We start from the raw sequence: 19053 nt of genomic DNA, 5'->3' as shown, positions 1-19053 counted from the left end.
TTGGAAAGCAACCTTGCCTCCCACAGTGCTCTCAACTTGTCTGTTGGGTTAGATAATTCATTGTAACGGCCACACAGAAGTCACAGGCAATAGTGACAAATATGGGATTTAATAAGGAAGTAACAGATGGCAGTTAAGGTTCAGAACTGGGCAGCCTCTCCTGAACTGGGTAAGTCTCTCAATCTTCAGCCCATTAGCCCTCAGCCTGACCTCCAGTGCTGCCCATGCCAGCATTAAAAAGCTCTTTTTCACTCTAGCAGTAATGCCCCGAGGGACTTACCTCCAACCAGTAACCCTCCAGCCTAGAAGTTCTCAGCTTTCCACCTCTATGGGCCAGGAAACTCAACTGTCCTGTCTCATTCCATTCCCTTTGTACTTTTTAGAACTGTGTGAATTCTCTAGAATAAGCATATAAGGCCCATAAAATTACTAAAAATATTACTGTACTCAATTTCAGAAAATGCAGAATAGATATTTTAAGGGAAATATGGACAACTGAGACAGTAGAGAATAGCATGAGGCCTGAGTGGGTTTTGTTTTAAAGTAGGAGGCTATTTTCAAAACACAGAGAAGAAAGGAGAATTGATGAGTCCAAATTTAGTTAGGGTCATATTATAATTCTATTCCTCCATTCTGAAGGATCCATCTAAATAGCAGTGGGTTTGGTTTTGTTAACCATGGGGAAAGACATGTTTAGGGAAAGACCACTTGGTTCAAATTTACCAGGAGTTCTGAGGGAGAAAGATGGGCATTTCCATTACACTCAATTCATAATCCCTGATAACCTACTAGAGAGTCAGCCAAGGGTTGGTTTCTATATCCTAGCAATGAGTTTTTGTTGCTACAGCACATTTGGATTAAATTTTGAGCAGGTGAATGCAGAAAAGACCATATCAGTGTTCCTATATTTTCCTCATCTCCATCCCTGGTTCAAATTTTTCTCCTAAATTGTTGTTGTTTTTAGGTGTCGTCGAGTCAAGTACAATCTCCTAAAGAAATGTCGCAATTTATTAAAAAAAAATTAAGGAAAAAGTTGCTATAGAGAAATTAAGAATTAAGTAAGAAAAGCCTAGAAATCAAGCACCAGAAATGGGGGAGGGGGGACAGGGAAGAATAGGCAACACTACAGATATCTGAGTAAAACAATCTGTCACTTTTTGGAATACCTGATTTATGAGAGTAAGAGTCAAAGTACTGTTTCATAATGCTTCTACCTCAACAATTCTAATAAATCCCCTAACAAACCACAGCACAAGTGTGTGCATGCTCAGTACCTTCACTTTCCCAGGCATGGAGCTGATCTTGATCCCTGGTGGCACTGCCCAACACCTCTCGAGGTACAGGTTCCATTCGGGCATCCACTTTGTCAGATGTCTGGCTGAATCCTTCCATGGCTTTTTGGAAAAAGAAGTCCAGCTCCTCAAAGTTCATGGCCTGGAGCTCTTCATAAAGCTCTCTCTGCTGAGCTTCATCCAGTTCATTCCAGAACTGTAGCAGGTGTTCTTGTCCAGCCTTGGACAACCTGCATTTGAGGTCATTAACATTCATAATGTCCTGGTAGTCAAGTTTTGTGTACTTTCTACACCTGTAAACCTAAAAAGAAAAAGGGTAACAGGTCAAAGTCCAACCTATATAACTTTTCCTCCTAAAGTACATTTAAAATTTTAGTGTTAAGGACTTCTGGGTAAGATAGCAGACTAGACAGATGACAGTGCAGACCCTCTTAACTAAAGACATCAGAAGACAAAGCAGCAGAGACAGGTAATTCTGGGGCCTTGAGTTAAAAAGACAAAGAAATACTTCCAATACCGACTCAAGGAAGAAACGGAAAAGAAACAGATGGAACACGGAACCATAGGTTATTTTCAAAAGCTTCTGACCTCACGGTGGGAACCTAGGAAAAGGAGTTGGTTATATCCACACCAGAAGCTACCTGGCCCCATACCGCATGTCCTCTTGAAGATCATGGTAGTGATGCTGTCCAACCACCACCCACCAGCTGCTGGCAGCATTCCCCAGCCCCATCCTGGCTCCTAAACCCAGACTCATGCCATTTTGTATCTAATGCTAAGAGCATGCCCACAGACAGCTCTTTATTTTGTATCTAATGCTGAGAGCCCACCCACAGACAAGCTCTATATCCAGAAACCTGTTCCAGAAGCTGACAGACTGTGCTGTGCCTGGCCCACAGTCAGCTCTCCTAGATTAGTGTGACTAGGATTCTGACATCTCTGACTAGGATTCTTGTCTTTCACCAAATATCCTTGTCTAGCATACACCAGGCCCACACCTGGAGCACCTTCCTTGAAGTGTATGCCTGAAGGATGTCAAGCTGGCAGAGAATATTCTTCATGCAAGTCATTTCCGACTGGTCATCCTGCTTGCACCTATTCTCCTAATTGACAAAGACACCACACCTAGCAAGGAAGACTAGCCTAGGATCCTCTGAAGTCAGCAGAAACTCTGTCATCATGTGTGTATACCTAGCCTCAACATTCCCTAGAACAAAAGTAACCGCTGGCCTGGCTCAAGCCACCGCAGATGAATAGAAACTCCAACCTGTGTATCCCAACTCCATCCTTCTGCTGGACTGGCAGACACAATGTCCCAGACCAGAAAACTTGATCCTACCCACCACACTACCACTACAGTGATGAGGTGTCCAAGTCCATGAAAAGCCATCCTTTCTTCTCTCAGTCTTTATTTCTCATAGTTTCTTGGGATTTTTGTTTGCTTGTTTATTTTATTTTTGCTATGTGCTCCTGTATGTGTGAATCTGCCCCTCCCCCCTTTCACACCTTCCACTTTCTCTTCTGTCTTTAATCCTTTCCCTTGCTGGTGTTCCTTCTCTCTGTCTGTCTCTCTCTCATTTCCCCTCTTTCTTGTCTTTCCTATTCTGATTCTACTTCACTGTGAACCCTCAGTGTTTTCCTTCTTGAGGAATTTTCTTTTTGCATCTAATCTTGTTTTTCACTTTTTTGGATTGAGTTCTGTTGCTTTAGTTTTGAGTATTTGTTCCCTTTCTTCTTTGTCCCATCTGATGACCATCCAGCTACATCGGCACTTTCTGCAGCTTCACTCATCAAGCAAAACAGAGAAAACAGTAACTCAAACCAGCTCAGTCTGTCACAACTGAGCCCTACATGCCCAGAGACGCAAACACACTACCATCCTCTATCCCACTCACCAGAAGATAGAAGGTGAAACATTTAGAATTATCAAACTAGCAAATAACACCCTCACACGGTTCAATCAGAAATATCAAAGCAAAATAATACAAATACACCACCACTACAATGTTCCACAGGCAACACAAAAAAGCAACTTAAGATGAAACCAAAAAGTGAACAAAACAGAAACAGAAAATCTTTCAGTGGAAGAAAGGTTACTGTAACTTCCTGATAAGAAATTCAAAGGAATGACAGTTAAATGTCCTCTAGATTGGAAAAAAAAAATCACAGAAAAAATTCTTTAAAATTATGCAAGATCATAGATTTGGAGCTCTGGCAGCTTAGTGCTAAGGAGCTGTCCTGCCAACACAAATGCAAGTGATCTGAATCAAGCAGCTGCCCTGCAGGGTAAAGCAACCTCCGCTCATATGGTTTAGTCTCTGAAAACCTGATGGAGGATCAGCTATCACTTGATCCAGATTCTACAAGACATTAACAACATAATATGCAAAATGAGATTTTTTAAAAAATGGAAAATTAGAAGCAATACAAAAACAGTAAATTGAAGTTCAGACTATTAAAACAAAAAAAAAATACAGGAATACTAACAAACTGGAAGAACAAGTGAGTAGAAATGAAAAGAGAGAATGCAGAATTAGTAATCTATGAGAGGAGCAATCAGAAAAAAGGAAAGAAAATTCAGAATACATTAGACTTATGTGGGCTAACATCAAAAGCAGTAATTTTCCAATAATGGAAATTTCAGAACAGGAAAGGGGGGGGAAGGACAGAAGACATTTATAAAGATTTGCAGGTAGAAAAATTCCCTAATATTATGGAAAATTAATGAGAAAATAATGCACTCAAGAAGTTGTGCTAACATGGGAATAAAACAGTAATTTATGTAGTAACTCTTAAGACATTAAAATTTCTCATAAAAATAAAAAGGGGGCTCTTTCTTTTCCTCCGCCATCATTTTTAGTGTGGCTCCGTTTTGTCTTCATTATGTCTTCTCATAAGACTTTCAGGACTAAGAGGTTCCTGGCCAAAAAACAAAAGCAGAACCAGCCCATTCCTCAGTGGATTAGAATGAAAACTGGCAATAAAATCAGGTACAACTCCAAGAGAAGACATTGGAGAAGAACCAAGCTGGGCCTCTAAGAAGTTGCACACGTGATGGCAGTGCACATAATGATCCTCGGTTCATTAGTATCGCACTATGTCAAGTTGACTGGCCATATCGGTTAATCTGATACTGATTGTCACCATCTGATCACTATCCATGGAACGTGCTTCGTTATGCACCCACATTTTCAATAAATATATGAGACGTATGGTGTAAAAAAAATAAAATAAAATAAAAAGGGGGGTAAGACTTAACACCAAAGTAGGAATGAAAAGTATGAGAAAAACCATAAGCAAAATGAATCAGCACAGAAGAGCAGATGGAACAAAGAAATCACCAGCACCCCAAGAGTGCAAAATCACTAAGAACACGAAGAAATACTCCACATGAATGAATCTAGAGTATCCTGCTAAGTTCTGTAAGTCAGGCAGGCAGGAATAATTATGGTAGAAGACGACTAAAATAAAAAGCAAAGGAAATGTTTACCCATAGACAGGTGCAATCTTGACAGGTTCATAGGCATGAGAAGGAAGGGATGGAAACAAAAATAAAAAGATAAAAACTGGGGAAAGGGAAAGGTAATATACAACAAGAGTCTGGTCTGACTTGTAATAATTATATTAATCAATTATAATTAACATTAAAAGTAAAATGTCCATGAATGATTAAATGTAAAACCAGTACACAAATATTAAAAAAAAAAAAAAACAACCCAACAACATCCATGTTAAGAAATTACTCTTGCCTTTCAGTCACATTCGTATTCGGAATAGATCAAATTTGTTGGGCAATAGTATTTTGTACCAGGTACTGCACTAAATACCTTAACCTACATTATCTCACTTCATTTTCAACAACTCTACAACATAGGTAGCAACAGTATTACTACTAGTTTATCTCTGAGGAGATAACCTCCTCAGCTAGTGGAGCCAGGATGTAAGCCCAGGCAGTCTGATTCCAGCGCTCACACTCTTTAAACGACCACATTCAGCTGCCTCTGCACTGCTGCTGCTGTCTACTTCACTGAAATACAGGATTGCTTACACTCACAGAGTTCAATCAGAAATATCAAAGCAAAATAATACAAATACACCACCACTACAATGCTCCATAGGCAGCAGGTAACTTTAAACCAATACAAAAAAGCAACATAAGACAGAACCAAAAGAAGTGACCGAAACACAGAAACAAAATCTTTCAGAGGAAGAAAGGTTACTGCAACTTCCTGATAAGAAATTCAAAAGAATGAGTTAAATGTCCTCTACGGATTTAAAAAAAAAAAAAAGTTCTCCTTTTATCTCTAACATTTAGAAATAGCTCTGCTGTATTCAGAAAAACAAGATTACCTATAATCATGGAAAGGAGTTCTAGTAGCCAAGTGGAGGAGATGCACTGCCAACCTAAAGGTGGGAAGTTCAAATTCACAAATTCCTCCTCAGAAAAAAGATGGGCAATCTTTTTCCTGTGCAGTTCACAGTCTTGGAAAACCTGCTGGAGGGTCAGCTAAGAATTGGTTCCAACTAGAAAAAAATGAATTTTTGAGATAATCATGAAAATATTGTTTCAATTGCAGCTCCCACACAGAAGCAATAAAAACATGTCCATTGATTCACTAAGAACTTATTCCGTAAGCTAAAGGTAATCACACTTCACACAAAATGATCAGTGAATAGGGCAATAATTTTAAAGAGTATTTCATACCATCATGTTAAACTGTTCAGGGCCAAAGGAGAGAAAAAAAGAGTGAAATGTTTATTCTCTTTGAATAGTATAGATAAATGCCTATGACGGTGTTGTTCAGAAAGCCTTGTCAAAGTGTCATCTAATTGGACCTCTTCCAAGAAGAGGAGAATACACAGATTAAGACACTGGGAAGATTATATATAAGATTAAGAAACAGACAAAGCAACAGTCAGGAGTGGGAACACATGTGGGGTGCAGAGCAGGAAATACATTTTAGATTCTTTGAAGAGTGCAAAATAAAGTAGTGACAGCCTATATCGCAAAGTGCATTTGAAACTAAGCAGAAGGATTCATATCTAACACTGTAAGTACAGTTGACCCTTGAACAACTTGGGGGTTAGGAGCGCTGACCTCCTCCCAAACAGTAGAAAATCCATTGTATAACTGTTGATCCTTGAATATTGTAGATTTGAACTGCACAGCCCATTTACATATGGATTTTGTTCTCTATAGCTCAGATTTTTCCAGTATCCATTTAAAGAGCCCTGTGATGCAGAGGAAAAAACTTTTCAGGTTCAGATGAGTTACATCAAGAATATCATTAAGTACGAGGGGTGGGGCCTATGCAGTTCAAACCTTCAAGGGTCAACAGTAATAGAACACTAAACAGGGTTGTGTCACCACACTTTAAGAACATGAAAGTTGCAGTAGCCTTAGATTTGTAAGGGGGACACTTAGAAGCAAAAATAAGCTAAAAGGCAACAAATCTGAACCTAGTTGCAAAGGAAATGAGAATTAAAGTGATAAACCTGAGGGTCATCACAAAGAACCATCACTGCATTGCAAGGTTTTGGATGTGAGGGACAGAGGAACAGCTGGTATCAAGCCTAGGCCACTTATTTTCTCCCAATGTATTAACAGTATTTTATAATAACAAAAGGTAACATACATGATAATTCTAGAAACATGTTCTATCATGTTTCTAGAATTTGACTGAGTTACTAAGTGGTCTTATGTCTTAGTTTCATCAAACGTAAAAATAAAAGTAACAATGGTCAGGACCATTTAACATCAAACACCATTTATGAACTCAAGAGAACCTCAATCTATGAGTCCCCTGTATGTGTTTACAATCTTGTAGTACAACTGAAAATTAATTATAAATGTTCATCTTTAAAACAATTCTGGTGTACTATTATCAGGGTAATTTTATGAAGAAATGAAGCTACAAAGACAACTTGGTATAGTGACACAAGAAGTAAAGGGAAAGAGCAAGGCTTCAAGACGTTGTTGTTGTTGTTGTTGTTAAGTGCCCTTGAGTCAAGTATGACTCACGGTGACCCTATGAAGAACAGTTCTAAACCCTGTCCTATCCTATGCCATCCTTACTATCTCTGGCATACTTGACCTCATTGTTGCCGCTACTGTGTCAATTCATCTCATTGACGGCCTTCCTCTCTTTCACTGAGCCTCCACATTTCTAAGTATTATACCATTATACCTTTTTTTCTTTTTTTTTTAGAGGAATAGTATCTCCTAGCAATATGCCCAAAGTATTTGAGATGAACCTCCACTATCCTTGCCTCCAAGGAGAACTCTGGCTTGACTTTCTCCAAGACATTTGTTCTTTTGGCAGTCCATGGGACACTCAGCACCCTACCCAACACCATAACAAAGAAGTATAGATCCTTCTTCTGTTACCCTTATGCATTGTCCAGCTCTGAGATGCACAGCAAGTGATTAAAAAGACCATGGCTGAATCAAACTGACAGCACTGCTCTTCATGGCTTAGGAGTGGTCCCTTTTTATTTCTTGACTACTGATACCAAGGATGCTGATTCATCCAAGGAACATGAAATCACTGACAATTTCAATCTTTTCTCCAACTATCAGGATGCTGCTTACTGGCACAGCAATAAGAGTGTCTTTTCTTGATGTTGAGATGTAATCCATAATGAAGGCTAACATCTTAGATCTTCTGCAGCAAGTTTAAGTAGTCTTAACTCCTAAATTTATGCTTGCATTAAGCTATGATTTCTGAAGAGAATCTCTATGAATTGTGTGTGTGAGAGAGAAAAGAAGGAAACAGAAAAGAATATATTGTTTTACTTTATTTCAAAATATAAACAGAATTGATATGAGTTTTTATATCTGACTCAACTTTGGAAAAAAAGGAATTCACAGGACAACAGAAAAAGAAAAAGGAAGAAAATACACAGGACCAGTGCATGAGGAACAGCTGGTGGATTCACCGCTTTTTAACGAATGAACACAAAACTTCATTTTTAAAAGCATTATTATCACTCTAGTTTTTAAGGGAACTCTGGTGGCCTAGTGGTAAGAACCGTTTGTACTGTTGACCCTAAGAAACACAGTTCAAATCCACAAGCTGTTTCTCAGAAGAAAGATGGACAATCTCCTTCTTTGTGATTTAAAGCCTCAGAAAACCTGCTGGAAGGTCAGCTGAGTTGGTTCCACCTCAATAGCACACAACAATGACATTACTTTTTTATTCTATCTTGAGTAAATCAGCCCAACTCAGATGTTTTATCATTTTAACTGGTGTCCACCCCAAAATAAAAAGATATCATTGTACAATAAAGACATGCATGTAATGTCTAGCAACTTTTTTAATTGTATGCCCCTAAAAGTAAAAGCGACAGATTGGTTTCATGATTCTTAGAAAACGACTTTCCTATTAGACTTGCACATAAAGTTGAGCATGTCATATCCTCAGCCTTTATTTTTTTATCTCCTACTTAGATTTGCTTCAGGGATAAACTATTGTAACAGCTACAAAAATAACACTATCCTTAATATCTATACAAGTTACCAATGATCAGGACTAAATCAAGGATTATTCAAAACAAAAATGAAACTGTATTGACCAAAGTGGGGCACAGAGAGCTCTGGTAGCCTAGGGGTAAGAAGCTGGAGCTGCACCCCCAAAGGCACGCAGTTTGAACCCACCAGCTACTCTACAGGAGACCAATGGGCAATCTCTTCCCATGAGATTAACTGCCTCTGCAAACCCTCCGGAGGATCATGTGTCATTTCTGCCACACAGTACTGTGGAGCCTAATACTAGCTTGCTAACATTTAAGACTCACATCCCTACCTCCAAGTTCTTTTCTTAGTCTCTTCTGTTCCTGGAAAATGATTGATTTTATCCTTAAAGATCTACTTCACAGACTCCAGCAAATTTGGGGATCAAACAGCCCTGACTTTTAATCCTGGCTGTACTGTATGAGTTGATTTGTTTCAACTCTCTTATCTTTGTCAGTAAAATGATGATAGAACAAAGTTGAATGGCAGAAATTAAATAATCATTACAACTTGGGGAAAAAATGAGGCTCCGGGAGGTTAGGTAACTTGCCCTAAGACTATGTTTATTAGATAGAAGAACAGAAATTTTAACCCAGATCAACCTGACTCTCTGAAGCTTTTGCTCTCTCCACTACACTGCAATGCTTCTTATAAAAAGTGGAAATGCTCAGGAGGAGAGCAATCATATCATTTAAATGAGAACAATGTACTTTGTTGATAAGTAGTATTGGATGGACACAAGTCAGACTTGGCTGAATTTATAGCCCAGATCTACCCTAACACCACAATCTGTTTTTATCTAAAATGTAGGTAATAAGGGAGCCCTGGTGGCCTAGTGGCAAGAAGCTGCACTGCAATCCCAGAGGTATGTGGTTCAAATCCACAAGATGTTCTGCTGGAGAAGGAGGGGCAATCTCTTCCTGTACCAGTTAGATCTGATTTGATGGTACACACACACACACACACCCCATCATCATCATCATCATCATCATCATAAAAATTTTAAAAAAGAAAATGTAGATAATGATCCTGTCCTGTCTTTGCTGTTGAGTTGGAACCAACTCATGGCTGACCCTCCAGTGGATTTTCAGAGGTTGTAAATCATAAAGGAGATTGCCAGTCTTTTTCCTTAGGAGTAGCTGGTGGATTTGAACTACCAGGTGTGGCCTTTCAACTAACAGTACAGCTCTCTAAGGACTACATCACCAGAGCTCCACAGATTGTATTTATAACGTTAAGAGGATTTATATGTTAATATAACAGACAGGGTTGAAACAGTGACAGTGTGGCACACAGAATGCCCTCAATGAACACTATTAAACCAGCTGTCCCTAAGACAAGGCCAAATCATGAGGCCTCATATGTGTTATGGTAGACTGTGCTGCATAGAGTTTTCAATGGCATTCTTCCAAGGTACCTCTAGATGAACATGAATCTTCAAACTTTCAGTTAGCAGTTGCGTGTGTCAACTATGTGCACCACATAAAAGCTGGAGGTGGTGTTGTGAGATGCAGCTGAGTTGACTCCAACTCATCACAACCCAGAGCTGACAAAGAATGTGGTATCAGGATTAGAGGAAACTCATGAACAACCAGCCCTATGCAGCTGACACAACTCTGATTGTAGAAAGGGAAATTTTTTTTATTTTGTGTGTTTGTACCATCAAATCAGATCTGACTGGTACAGGAAGAGATTATCCCTCCTTCTCTGGCAGAGCATCTGGTGGATTTGAACTGCGTCTTGATAGGGAAAATTTAATGCACTTAATGCAGATGATCAAAGACTATAGTCAGTCTTCAATATGGATTCCATTAAAACACTAAGATACAATATCAAATTTAATATTAATAGTAATAGTAATTAATAGTAAACCAAATGCAAATCAGGATATGGGTGAGGTTTAATGCAAGCTTGAGTTCACCCTGAGGCACTAAGGCATTCCTTAAGAGTTTCTTGGTTTATATATACTGAATCCCTCCCTTCTGAGACAAGCATAAGGTAAACAATAGAGAACTCCACCTTATTTGCAAAACACTTCCCCATGATTCTTTGCTTTTATTTTCTACTCCCTTGTGATTTTCCTTTGCTTACCTTGCTGATGATTCTCAATAAATACACAGAGAGACATGGCTTGGGCACTTCAGTCAATGAAACTGCAGGCCCCCTGTCTTTCCTCTCATTCTTGGTAGTCTGTCTCATTATTAATAATTATAAAAATACTTTACCCTATGTCTGCAACAACAGGCAACATCATGATAGACTTGAGCGTGGGGGGTGTAAATAAATGAAGTTGTCAGTTGTCAATTATTTGATTCTCAATCAGCACTGGTGATAGGAGCAGTCAAGAAATTGAAAGACATGTTGTATTAGGAAAATGTGATGTCAAGAGCCTCTCAAAAGTGCTACTGAGCAAGGATGTAAGTTTAAAGACTAAGGTATGCCAAGCCATAGTATTTTCAATTGTTTCACATGCACCTGAAAGTTAACAGTGAATAAGTACGATAGCAGAAGAATCAATGCTTTTGAATTATGGTGGAGGTGTATTGAATATCCCATGGACTGCCAAAAGAACAAATAAATCTGCCTTGGAAGGAAGTGCAACCAGGGACTCCTGAGGGACAAGAATAGTGAAAGTTGGCCTCACTTGCTTTAGAGACAGTCCTTGGGATGTTGTCAGAAGGAGCCAGGCCTTGGGGAAAAACATCACTCTGGAAAAGGTGGAGGGGCAGGGCAAGAGAATAAGACTCTCAACAAGATGACTGACCCATGACTAGCATGATGGCTCTGAGCATGTCAGAGCTTGAGAGGATGGTACAGGTGAGGACAAGGTTCCAAGCCCTTGCCCATAAGGCCACCACAAGCTCGTCAACTCATGGGCACATAAGAACAACAGCATAGCAACCCCATGTACAACAGAACAAAATCCTTACCAGTACTGTGCTTTCCTTACAATTTCTCCAGCTGATCTTTGACAAAGAGATGGAATCCATTAAATGAGGGGAAGGAGGGAGACAACCTCTTTTAACAACAATGCTGATGAAACCAGAGATCTATTTGCAGAAAACTGAAACAAGACCCAGAGTTCACGCAATATGCAAAAACTAGCAGATGAAAGATCAACATGCAAAACCTAAACTATAAAGATCATCAAGGAATAAAAATTAAACTTAGAAGTCCTAATCTATCATAGATTGATTATCAAATATAATTGCAAATGTACCATCAAGAGAGAATGAACTAGTTGAATGATGAACTTTCTAAAATTAAATCCTCATATGCACCTAAAGCTTCTCCAAGGGGGTAAAAAGAAAACCTGCAGACTAGGAAAAAATATTCAGCAATGACAAATCTAGAAAGGGTCCTCATCTCTAAAATACAGAAAACTGCAACACCTCAACAGGAAAAAAGACAAACAACCCAATTACAGACATGAGTACAAGACAAAGATATTTTACCAAAGAAGACATTTAGAAGGCCAATAAATACATGAGAAAAGGCTCAAGATCACCAGCTGTGAGACAGATGCAAATGCAAACAAAGATAATTCTCTCACCCCAGCAAAACGCAAGACCATTGATGTAAGGACTGTGAAGTCAATAAAGCAATGAAAAAATATTTTTAAAGAAAAGTACATATATGTATCAAATGATTCTTCAAATTACAATCATACATATAATGGTACCTAACAACAGCAAAGTTCAATAAAAATGCAAATAATACTGGTAAGGGTTTAGAGAGATTGGAACTCTCATATACTGCTAGTGGAAATGGAGCTTCATTAGAAAGTTGAGAATAGGAATATCATTTGAACTAGCAATCGCACAACTAGGTATATAACAAATAAATAAGCTCAATGACAAACATATATATCCACACTCATGTTCAATGCATCAGTATTTATAATAGCCAAAAGCTGGAAACAACCCAACTGTGCCTTCAGTGGATATCCCAATGGCTAAATAAACTGTAGTACAGAACAGAGCAAGGAAACACTGCATGGTTCAAAATTGGGAAGAGCATACACCAGGGATGTGTAGTGTCTCCATACCTTTTCAACCTGTATGCAGAACAGATTATCCAGGAGGCTGGGCTCTATGAGGAGAAATGTGGGGTCAGGATTGGTAGAAGATCTATCAACAATCTGTGTTATGCAGATGACACAAGCCTGCTTGCTGAAACTGAGGAGGAAACTGAAGCGCTTGTTGCAGAGGGTCAAGGACTGCAGCCTCCAATATGGATTGAGGCTCAATATAAAGAAGACAAAGATTCTCACCACTGGACCAATTGGCAGCATCAGGATGGATGGTGAAGAGATTGAGATTGTTCACAACTTTAGTTTGCTTGGCTCCACAATCAACACTCTTGGCACCAGCAGCCAGAAAATTAAAAGGCGTATTGCCACGGGAAAGTCTGCTGTTAGGGACCTCTCCAAAGTACTGAAGAGCAATGGTGTCTCTCTGGTGCGTCTAAGGTGCATCTGATACAGGCCATGGTCTTTGCTATCACTTGTTATGCATCAGAGAGTTGGACAATGACTAAGGAGGATAGAAGGAGAATTGATGCCTTTGAGCTTTGATGTTGGAGAAGAGTATTGAGGGTATCATGGACTGCTAGGAAAACAAACAGATTCATCCTGGAAAGGGCTAAACCGGGCAGCTCCTTGGAGGCAAGGATTCTAAGGCTTCGTCTAACATACTTTGGACATGTTGCAAGGAGGGACCAGTCCTTGGAGAGGGACATCATGCTTGGTAGGGTGGAGGGAAGAAGGCCCTCTATGAGGTGGACTGATTCAGTGACTGGGGTAATCAGGATGGGTGTATCGGAGACAGTGCGAATGGCACAAGACAGAGCAGAGTTTAGGGCTATTGTACATATGGTCACTTTGAGTCGCAAGCGACTCGACGGCACATAACAACAACAACATTCACACAATGAAGTATATTATGCACCATGAAAAAACAATCAAAGAATTTGTGTAATACTATAGAACATAATGAATCTATAAAAAAATTGGGCTGAATAGCATTAAGTTAGGGAGCTCTTGTGGCCCAGTGGCAAGCTGTGTATCACAATCCCAAAGGCACACTGTTCAAATCTACCAGCTATTCTGCAGCAGAAAGATGGGATGGGCAATCTCCTCCCCTGCAATCAACTGCCCATGAAAACCCACCAGAGGGTCAGCTACGGGTTGGTTACGACTCTATGATAAACACATACACACACACTGCATTAAGTTGGACACAAATGGACAGTTATGGTGCATGCAGACAGAATCATTCTTGAATAGTTATCAGGGATAGAAAAGGATTAAGAGACTTAAAATAGAGGGGTTGAGTGAATATTCAATAAGGTGTTGACTAAAAATTATAATTAGGTACATTAAAGATAGTAACTAATGTTATAAAACAAAATGTCTGTAAATGATTGAATGAAAAGTCAATACAATTTAAAAAAAGAACATATCTAAAAGAAGAAAGAGGGCAAAACAACTTAATATCTTGGGGGAAAAACACTGTAGTTAGAGGAGCATTCTTCATGATTTTGAAACTGAAATATACTTGTCAAATTCAAGAATGAATAAAAAAGTCAGTGTAGCTGGAATTGATTAACAGGCAAGAGTGATTGGAAATTAGGTTGAAGAAGTGAACAAAGAGAAAAGTGTTAGGTGTCATAGAGTCAACTATGGCTCAGAGCAACTCTAGGAACAGGATCTGAACTCTGTCCTATCCTGTACCATCATCATCTCCAACAAATTTAAACCTATCTCTGCAGTCACTGCATCAATCCATCTCATTGAAGGCCTTCCTCTCTTTTCGCAGACCCTCCATCTTTCCAATCATGATGTTCCTTTCCAAGGAAGAGCCCCTTCTAGCAACATGCCCTAATTATGTGAGACGAAGTTTCACCATGCTTGCTTCTAAGGAGCACTGAAGCTGTATTTTTGCTATGTGCTAAGTTGTTGTTGTGAACTGTTGAGTCGGAACTGACCCTCTGGCAGGTTTTCAGAAGCAGCTACTCATGCAAGAGGAGATTGCCCATCCATTTTCTGCAGAGCATCTGCTGGCCTTGAACCGCATGTGAAGCTTTCTCCTTTTTTTTATTTTATTACTTGTGTGTGTGTACTGTCAAACTGGATCTGACTGGTACAGGAGGATATTGCCCCTCCTTCTCCAGCAGAGCATCTGGGAGATTTAAAACACATACCTCTGGGATTGCAGCCCTGACACACATTTTTCTTAATTTTAAACCATGCAGCATTTCCTTGCTTTGCTTAGACAACAGTTTCTTGTTCTAAGTATCAGCATAATTAAGTGTTCTAAGATTCTCACTGTTTTAATGTTAATCATAATGTTATAATCCACACAGCCAAATATGTCTTTGCATAGTCAATAAAAAGACAAACAGATATTCTTCTCGTAGAAAGGGCATTAGCGGGTAAATAAAGTTAAGAATTTCAAGCAGGGGAATATCACAGTCTGATTTAGGTATTAAAAAGACCTTTCTGCCATATGTAGGGAGTGAAAACCTGTAGTGATGGTAAAAGTGAAATCAAGCAGACCATTTAGGAAACTAATACAACAGATCAGATGAGATCATAGTGGATTTCAATGGTGAAGGCATTTTCTTAAGGTGGATGTTATAATGGGTTGAATGTAGGTAAAAGATAAAGATAGTCATCTAAGAAAGATAACTCTAAAGGGTGGTGCTTTTTACTGAAATGAGGAAACACTAGGAAGGAGCAGATTCAAAGGCATGTTCAAAGGTATGTTCAGGGGATTAGCACTTCACATTTGGTCATATCAAGTTTGAAATGCCTATTAGACAGACATCCAAGGGGAAATACTGCTTAGACAGCACAATATCAAAATCAGGAGTTCAGATGTGAACTGGAGGGAAAGACACAAGTTCCAAGACTATCAGCCTGTGTGTATTAAGTTACAATCCCCTAGAATCAAATGAAAGTGATTCTAAAGTTTTAAAAAATACAAAGACGTCAGGAGTGAATCTTAAGCACTTAATAGGGTATTATAAGGCATTTCTACTGATTTATATAGGTTTCAAGAGATGTTATTTTTTTTTTTTTCATTTTAAAAGAGCTAAACAAATGTCTGTATAAGTTGTTTTCCAAAACTGAGGTCATTTCTAGATTCCCATTTACATTTATTTATTTGATCGGATTCACAGGAGCTTTACTGCAATGTTTCTCAAATCTTGGCTTGAGAACCTCAAAGCTCCTGTCTCCCTTTCAGGTGAGGCTCCTCCCCCACTCTAAGGTCATTGACAACTCCAATTCCAGACAGACTAGGGAATTCATAGCAGTGGAATAACAAACAAAATACCTAAAGTATCGGCTGAGATTCCAACTCACAGTGACCCTATTTACCACTGTGAGTATGAGTCAGTTCCAACTCATAGTAACCGTCTATGGGTTTCCACGGCTATAAATCCCATGGAAGGAGACTGTCCGTCTTTCTCTGGAGAAAACAGCTGTTGTTGTTTTTACTGACCCATAGGTGACCCTCCAGCAGGTTCAGAGGCAGTAAATCACTTGGGAGATGACTGCCCACCCTTCTCCCACAAAGCAGCTGGTGGGATTCAAACCACATTCCTTTGGGATAGCAGGGCAGCATCTTACAACTAGGTCACCAGAGCTCCCTGGAGGAACCACTTGTGGATTCAAACTGCCAGACTCACAGCCTCTGGGTTAGCCATATATTCATTACAGACTAAACCCCAGAGCTTCCTCCAGTTTCCTTATGTTGCTGTTGTGTTCTGTTGAGCTGGAACTAACCCATAGCTGATCCTCCAGGGGGTTTACATAGGCAGTTAATTGCATGGGAGGAGACTGCTCATCATTCTGTCATGATGAATTTGAACCGCCTTCCTTTGCATTGTGGGAAAAGGATGGGCAGTCTCCTCTCTAGTTATTAACTGCCTCTGAAAACCCTCCGGAGGATCAGGCTTCACAGAATAGAGTAAAACTGGCCCATTGGATTTCCGAGGTTATAATATTTACAGAAGCAAACTGCCAACCTTCCATTTAGCAGCTGACAAGTAGTCAGCTATACAACCACTATACAACCAGATGCCTGTAGCAGAAAATAAAAACCAGAAAATCCAAACCCACTGCCACTGAGACAATTCTAATTCATAGCAACCCTATAAGAGTAGATCTTACCTATAGGATTGCCCAAGTTGGAAGCACACTTTTCTTCTGAGGAGTAGCTGGTGTGTTCAAAGCACTGATTTTTTTTTTTTTAGCCAAGCACGTTAGGCACTGTACTAGTAGTGCTCTTAACAGATTAAAACCAAAAGTCAAATCCAAGGGGAGCTCTGGTGGCCTAGTAATAAGGAGCTGCAACTACAATCCCAGAGATGCACGGTTCGAATCCACCAGATGCTTTGCCGGGGAAGGAGGGACAATCTCCTCCTGTACCAGTCAGATCTGATTTGATGGTACACTCACACAAAAATAATAAATTAAAATTTAAAAAAAAAAAAAGTCAAATCCACTGCCACCAAGTCAATTCCAACTCGTGGTGGACCTTCCTCCAGTGCCGGGGCTGTAATTCTTAATGGGAGCAGCCCCCCTTGTTGTCCTCTTGAGAAGCTACTTTCTGGTTAGCAACTCAATTTATAACCCATTACAAACTTAATTCATGACCAATCAAGTTGGAACCAACTCACAGACACCTCACCAGGTTTTCAGAGGCTATAAAATCATGTGGGAAGAGATGATTCATCTTTCTCCCAAGAAACTTCTGGGATTCAAACCTTACGAGAAGCACAGACTTAGGGTGAGCAGCACAACTTTCTACAGACGAGGCCACCAAAGTTTCTTTAACCCACTATAGGGTTCCCTTAACAGAAAAATCACTCAAATGCAAACTCACTGCTATCCAGCTGGTTCTGACAACTCCAGTTGGTAATCCCCCTATTGGGTTTCTGAGGTTGTAAATCTCAACAGGAAGAGACTGCACATCTTTCTCCCTGGGACTCAAGAGTGGGTTCAAACTGCTGGAGTTGCGTGGCATTCTGGTTAGCAACACAACACGCGATGAATACACCACCAGCTCTAATAGAAGAATTTAAAAAGCTCAAAACGAACTCATTGCCACCAAGTCGGAGCGGACTCAGAGCTGACCCTCTATCGGGTTTCTGAGAAACAGGATGTCCTACTTCATTTTTTATATATCTTATTTCTTGATTGTACCTTCTCATCTGCCCTCTACAAATTATTTCACCTTTCTGTGCATATATTTCCACATTCATACAACAAATATATTTCAACTTGCCCTTCTAAAACAGCATGCAGAAATATTATTAAAGTATTTTAAAATATAAGCCAAGATTTTCCTAAAATGTCATTAGATAGTCATGTGCCTTCAAATGCTTGTGAAAACAGATCAATGCGAGTTAAGACAGCTGACAGATTAAATCTTGAGATGCTGGTCTAATCTGTGAACCACTGTGCACATTTGCACAAACATCTGCAAATGCTGACAAGGCCACGTGTACTGATGTGTAAATGTTCACAACCTAACAACCAAACCTGAGATTTGAACAAGAATAATTTATCTATATTTATTTTGAGGCAGACATAACCACTCAAGTGTTATAATAGTACCATTTTCTCATTAATTCTGGAAGGTGTGTCTATTATCGGTAAGCAGCAGTGAATAGGAGAAATTAGACTAGAACCTGTATTTTGACAACAAAATGAAAAAAAAAAATGAAGATCTGCTCTGGAAACTATGCCAGATTTTTAAGTACGCTTAATGCATCCACATTATAAAGGCATGGCAACCTTGATAATAATAAATATCAAATAGTACATTAGGACTTAATGTGAAAGAAAGCAAGCTAGTATTCTTTCTTTTCTAGTGTTCCTCCAGCTCCAAACTGCTAAGTAAACCTCTTAGAGCTTTTGAAAAACAGTCACCAAATCCCGTAAATGGGGCAGCACCGCCTATAAAAGTCTTCCTTAGGACCAGTAAAGTAAGCCAACTGACAAATGCTGAATGAATTGACAAGTGCGTTCTGTTTCCAGCTAACCCTTCAGCCCACACCCAATGAATGTCACCTAAAGACCTGACAGCACTACTAAATGGCACATACATATTATAATCACTATTACTTGGCTTACTTTTTGGTTTGGTTTTTTTTTTTTTTTTGCATCTAACTGAAACTCTTTTTTTTAATTATTAAATTTCATTAATTTTAATGAACATTTACAGAGATTTTGGG

The 19053-nt window shown here is 39.3% G+C and overlaps 1 protein-coding gene across 1 annotated transcript in view; it reads right to left on the bottom strand.

The window, feature by feature from the left end:
* Nucleotides 1-19053, bottom strand: part of UAP1 (UDP-N-acteylglucosamine pyrophosphorylase 1) — a 49663-nt gene that overhangs the window by 28436 nt on the left and 2174 nt on the right. Inside the window, exon 2 of the mRNA XM_006887368.1 lies at nucleotides 1275-1593. Within this exon, the coding sequence (XP_006887430.1) occupies nucleotides 1275-1548 (274 nt within the window). The 5' untranslated portion in view covers nucleotides 1549-1593. The remainder of the gene's footprint in view (nucleotides 1-1274; nucleotides 1594-19053) is intronic.

The sequence above is a fragment of the Elephantulus edwardii genome, unplaced genomic scaffold (genome assembly GCF_000299155.1).
Source record: "Elephantulus edwardii isolate Elephantulus edwardi_28Jun2011 unplaced genomic scaffold, EleEdw1.0 scaffold00057, whole genome shotgun sequence".
Lineage (NCBI taxonomy): Eukaryota > Metazoa > Chordata > Mammalia > Macroscelidea > Macroscelididae > Elephantulus > Elephantulus edwardii.
Note: the sequence above shows the minus strand (reverse complement) of the source record. Positions and strands in the feature narration are given on the sequence as shown.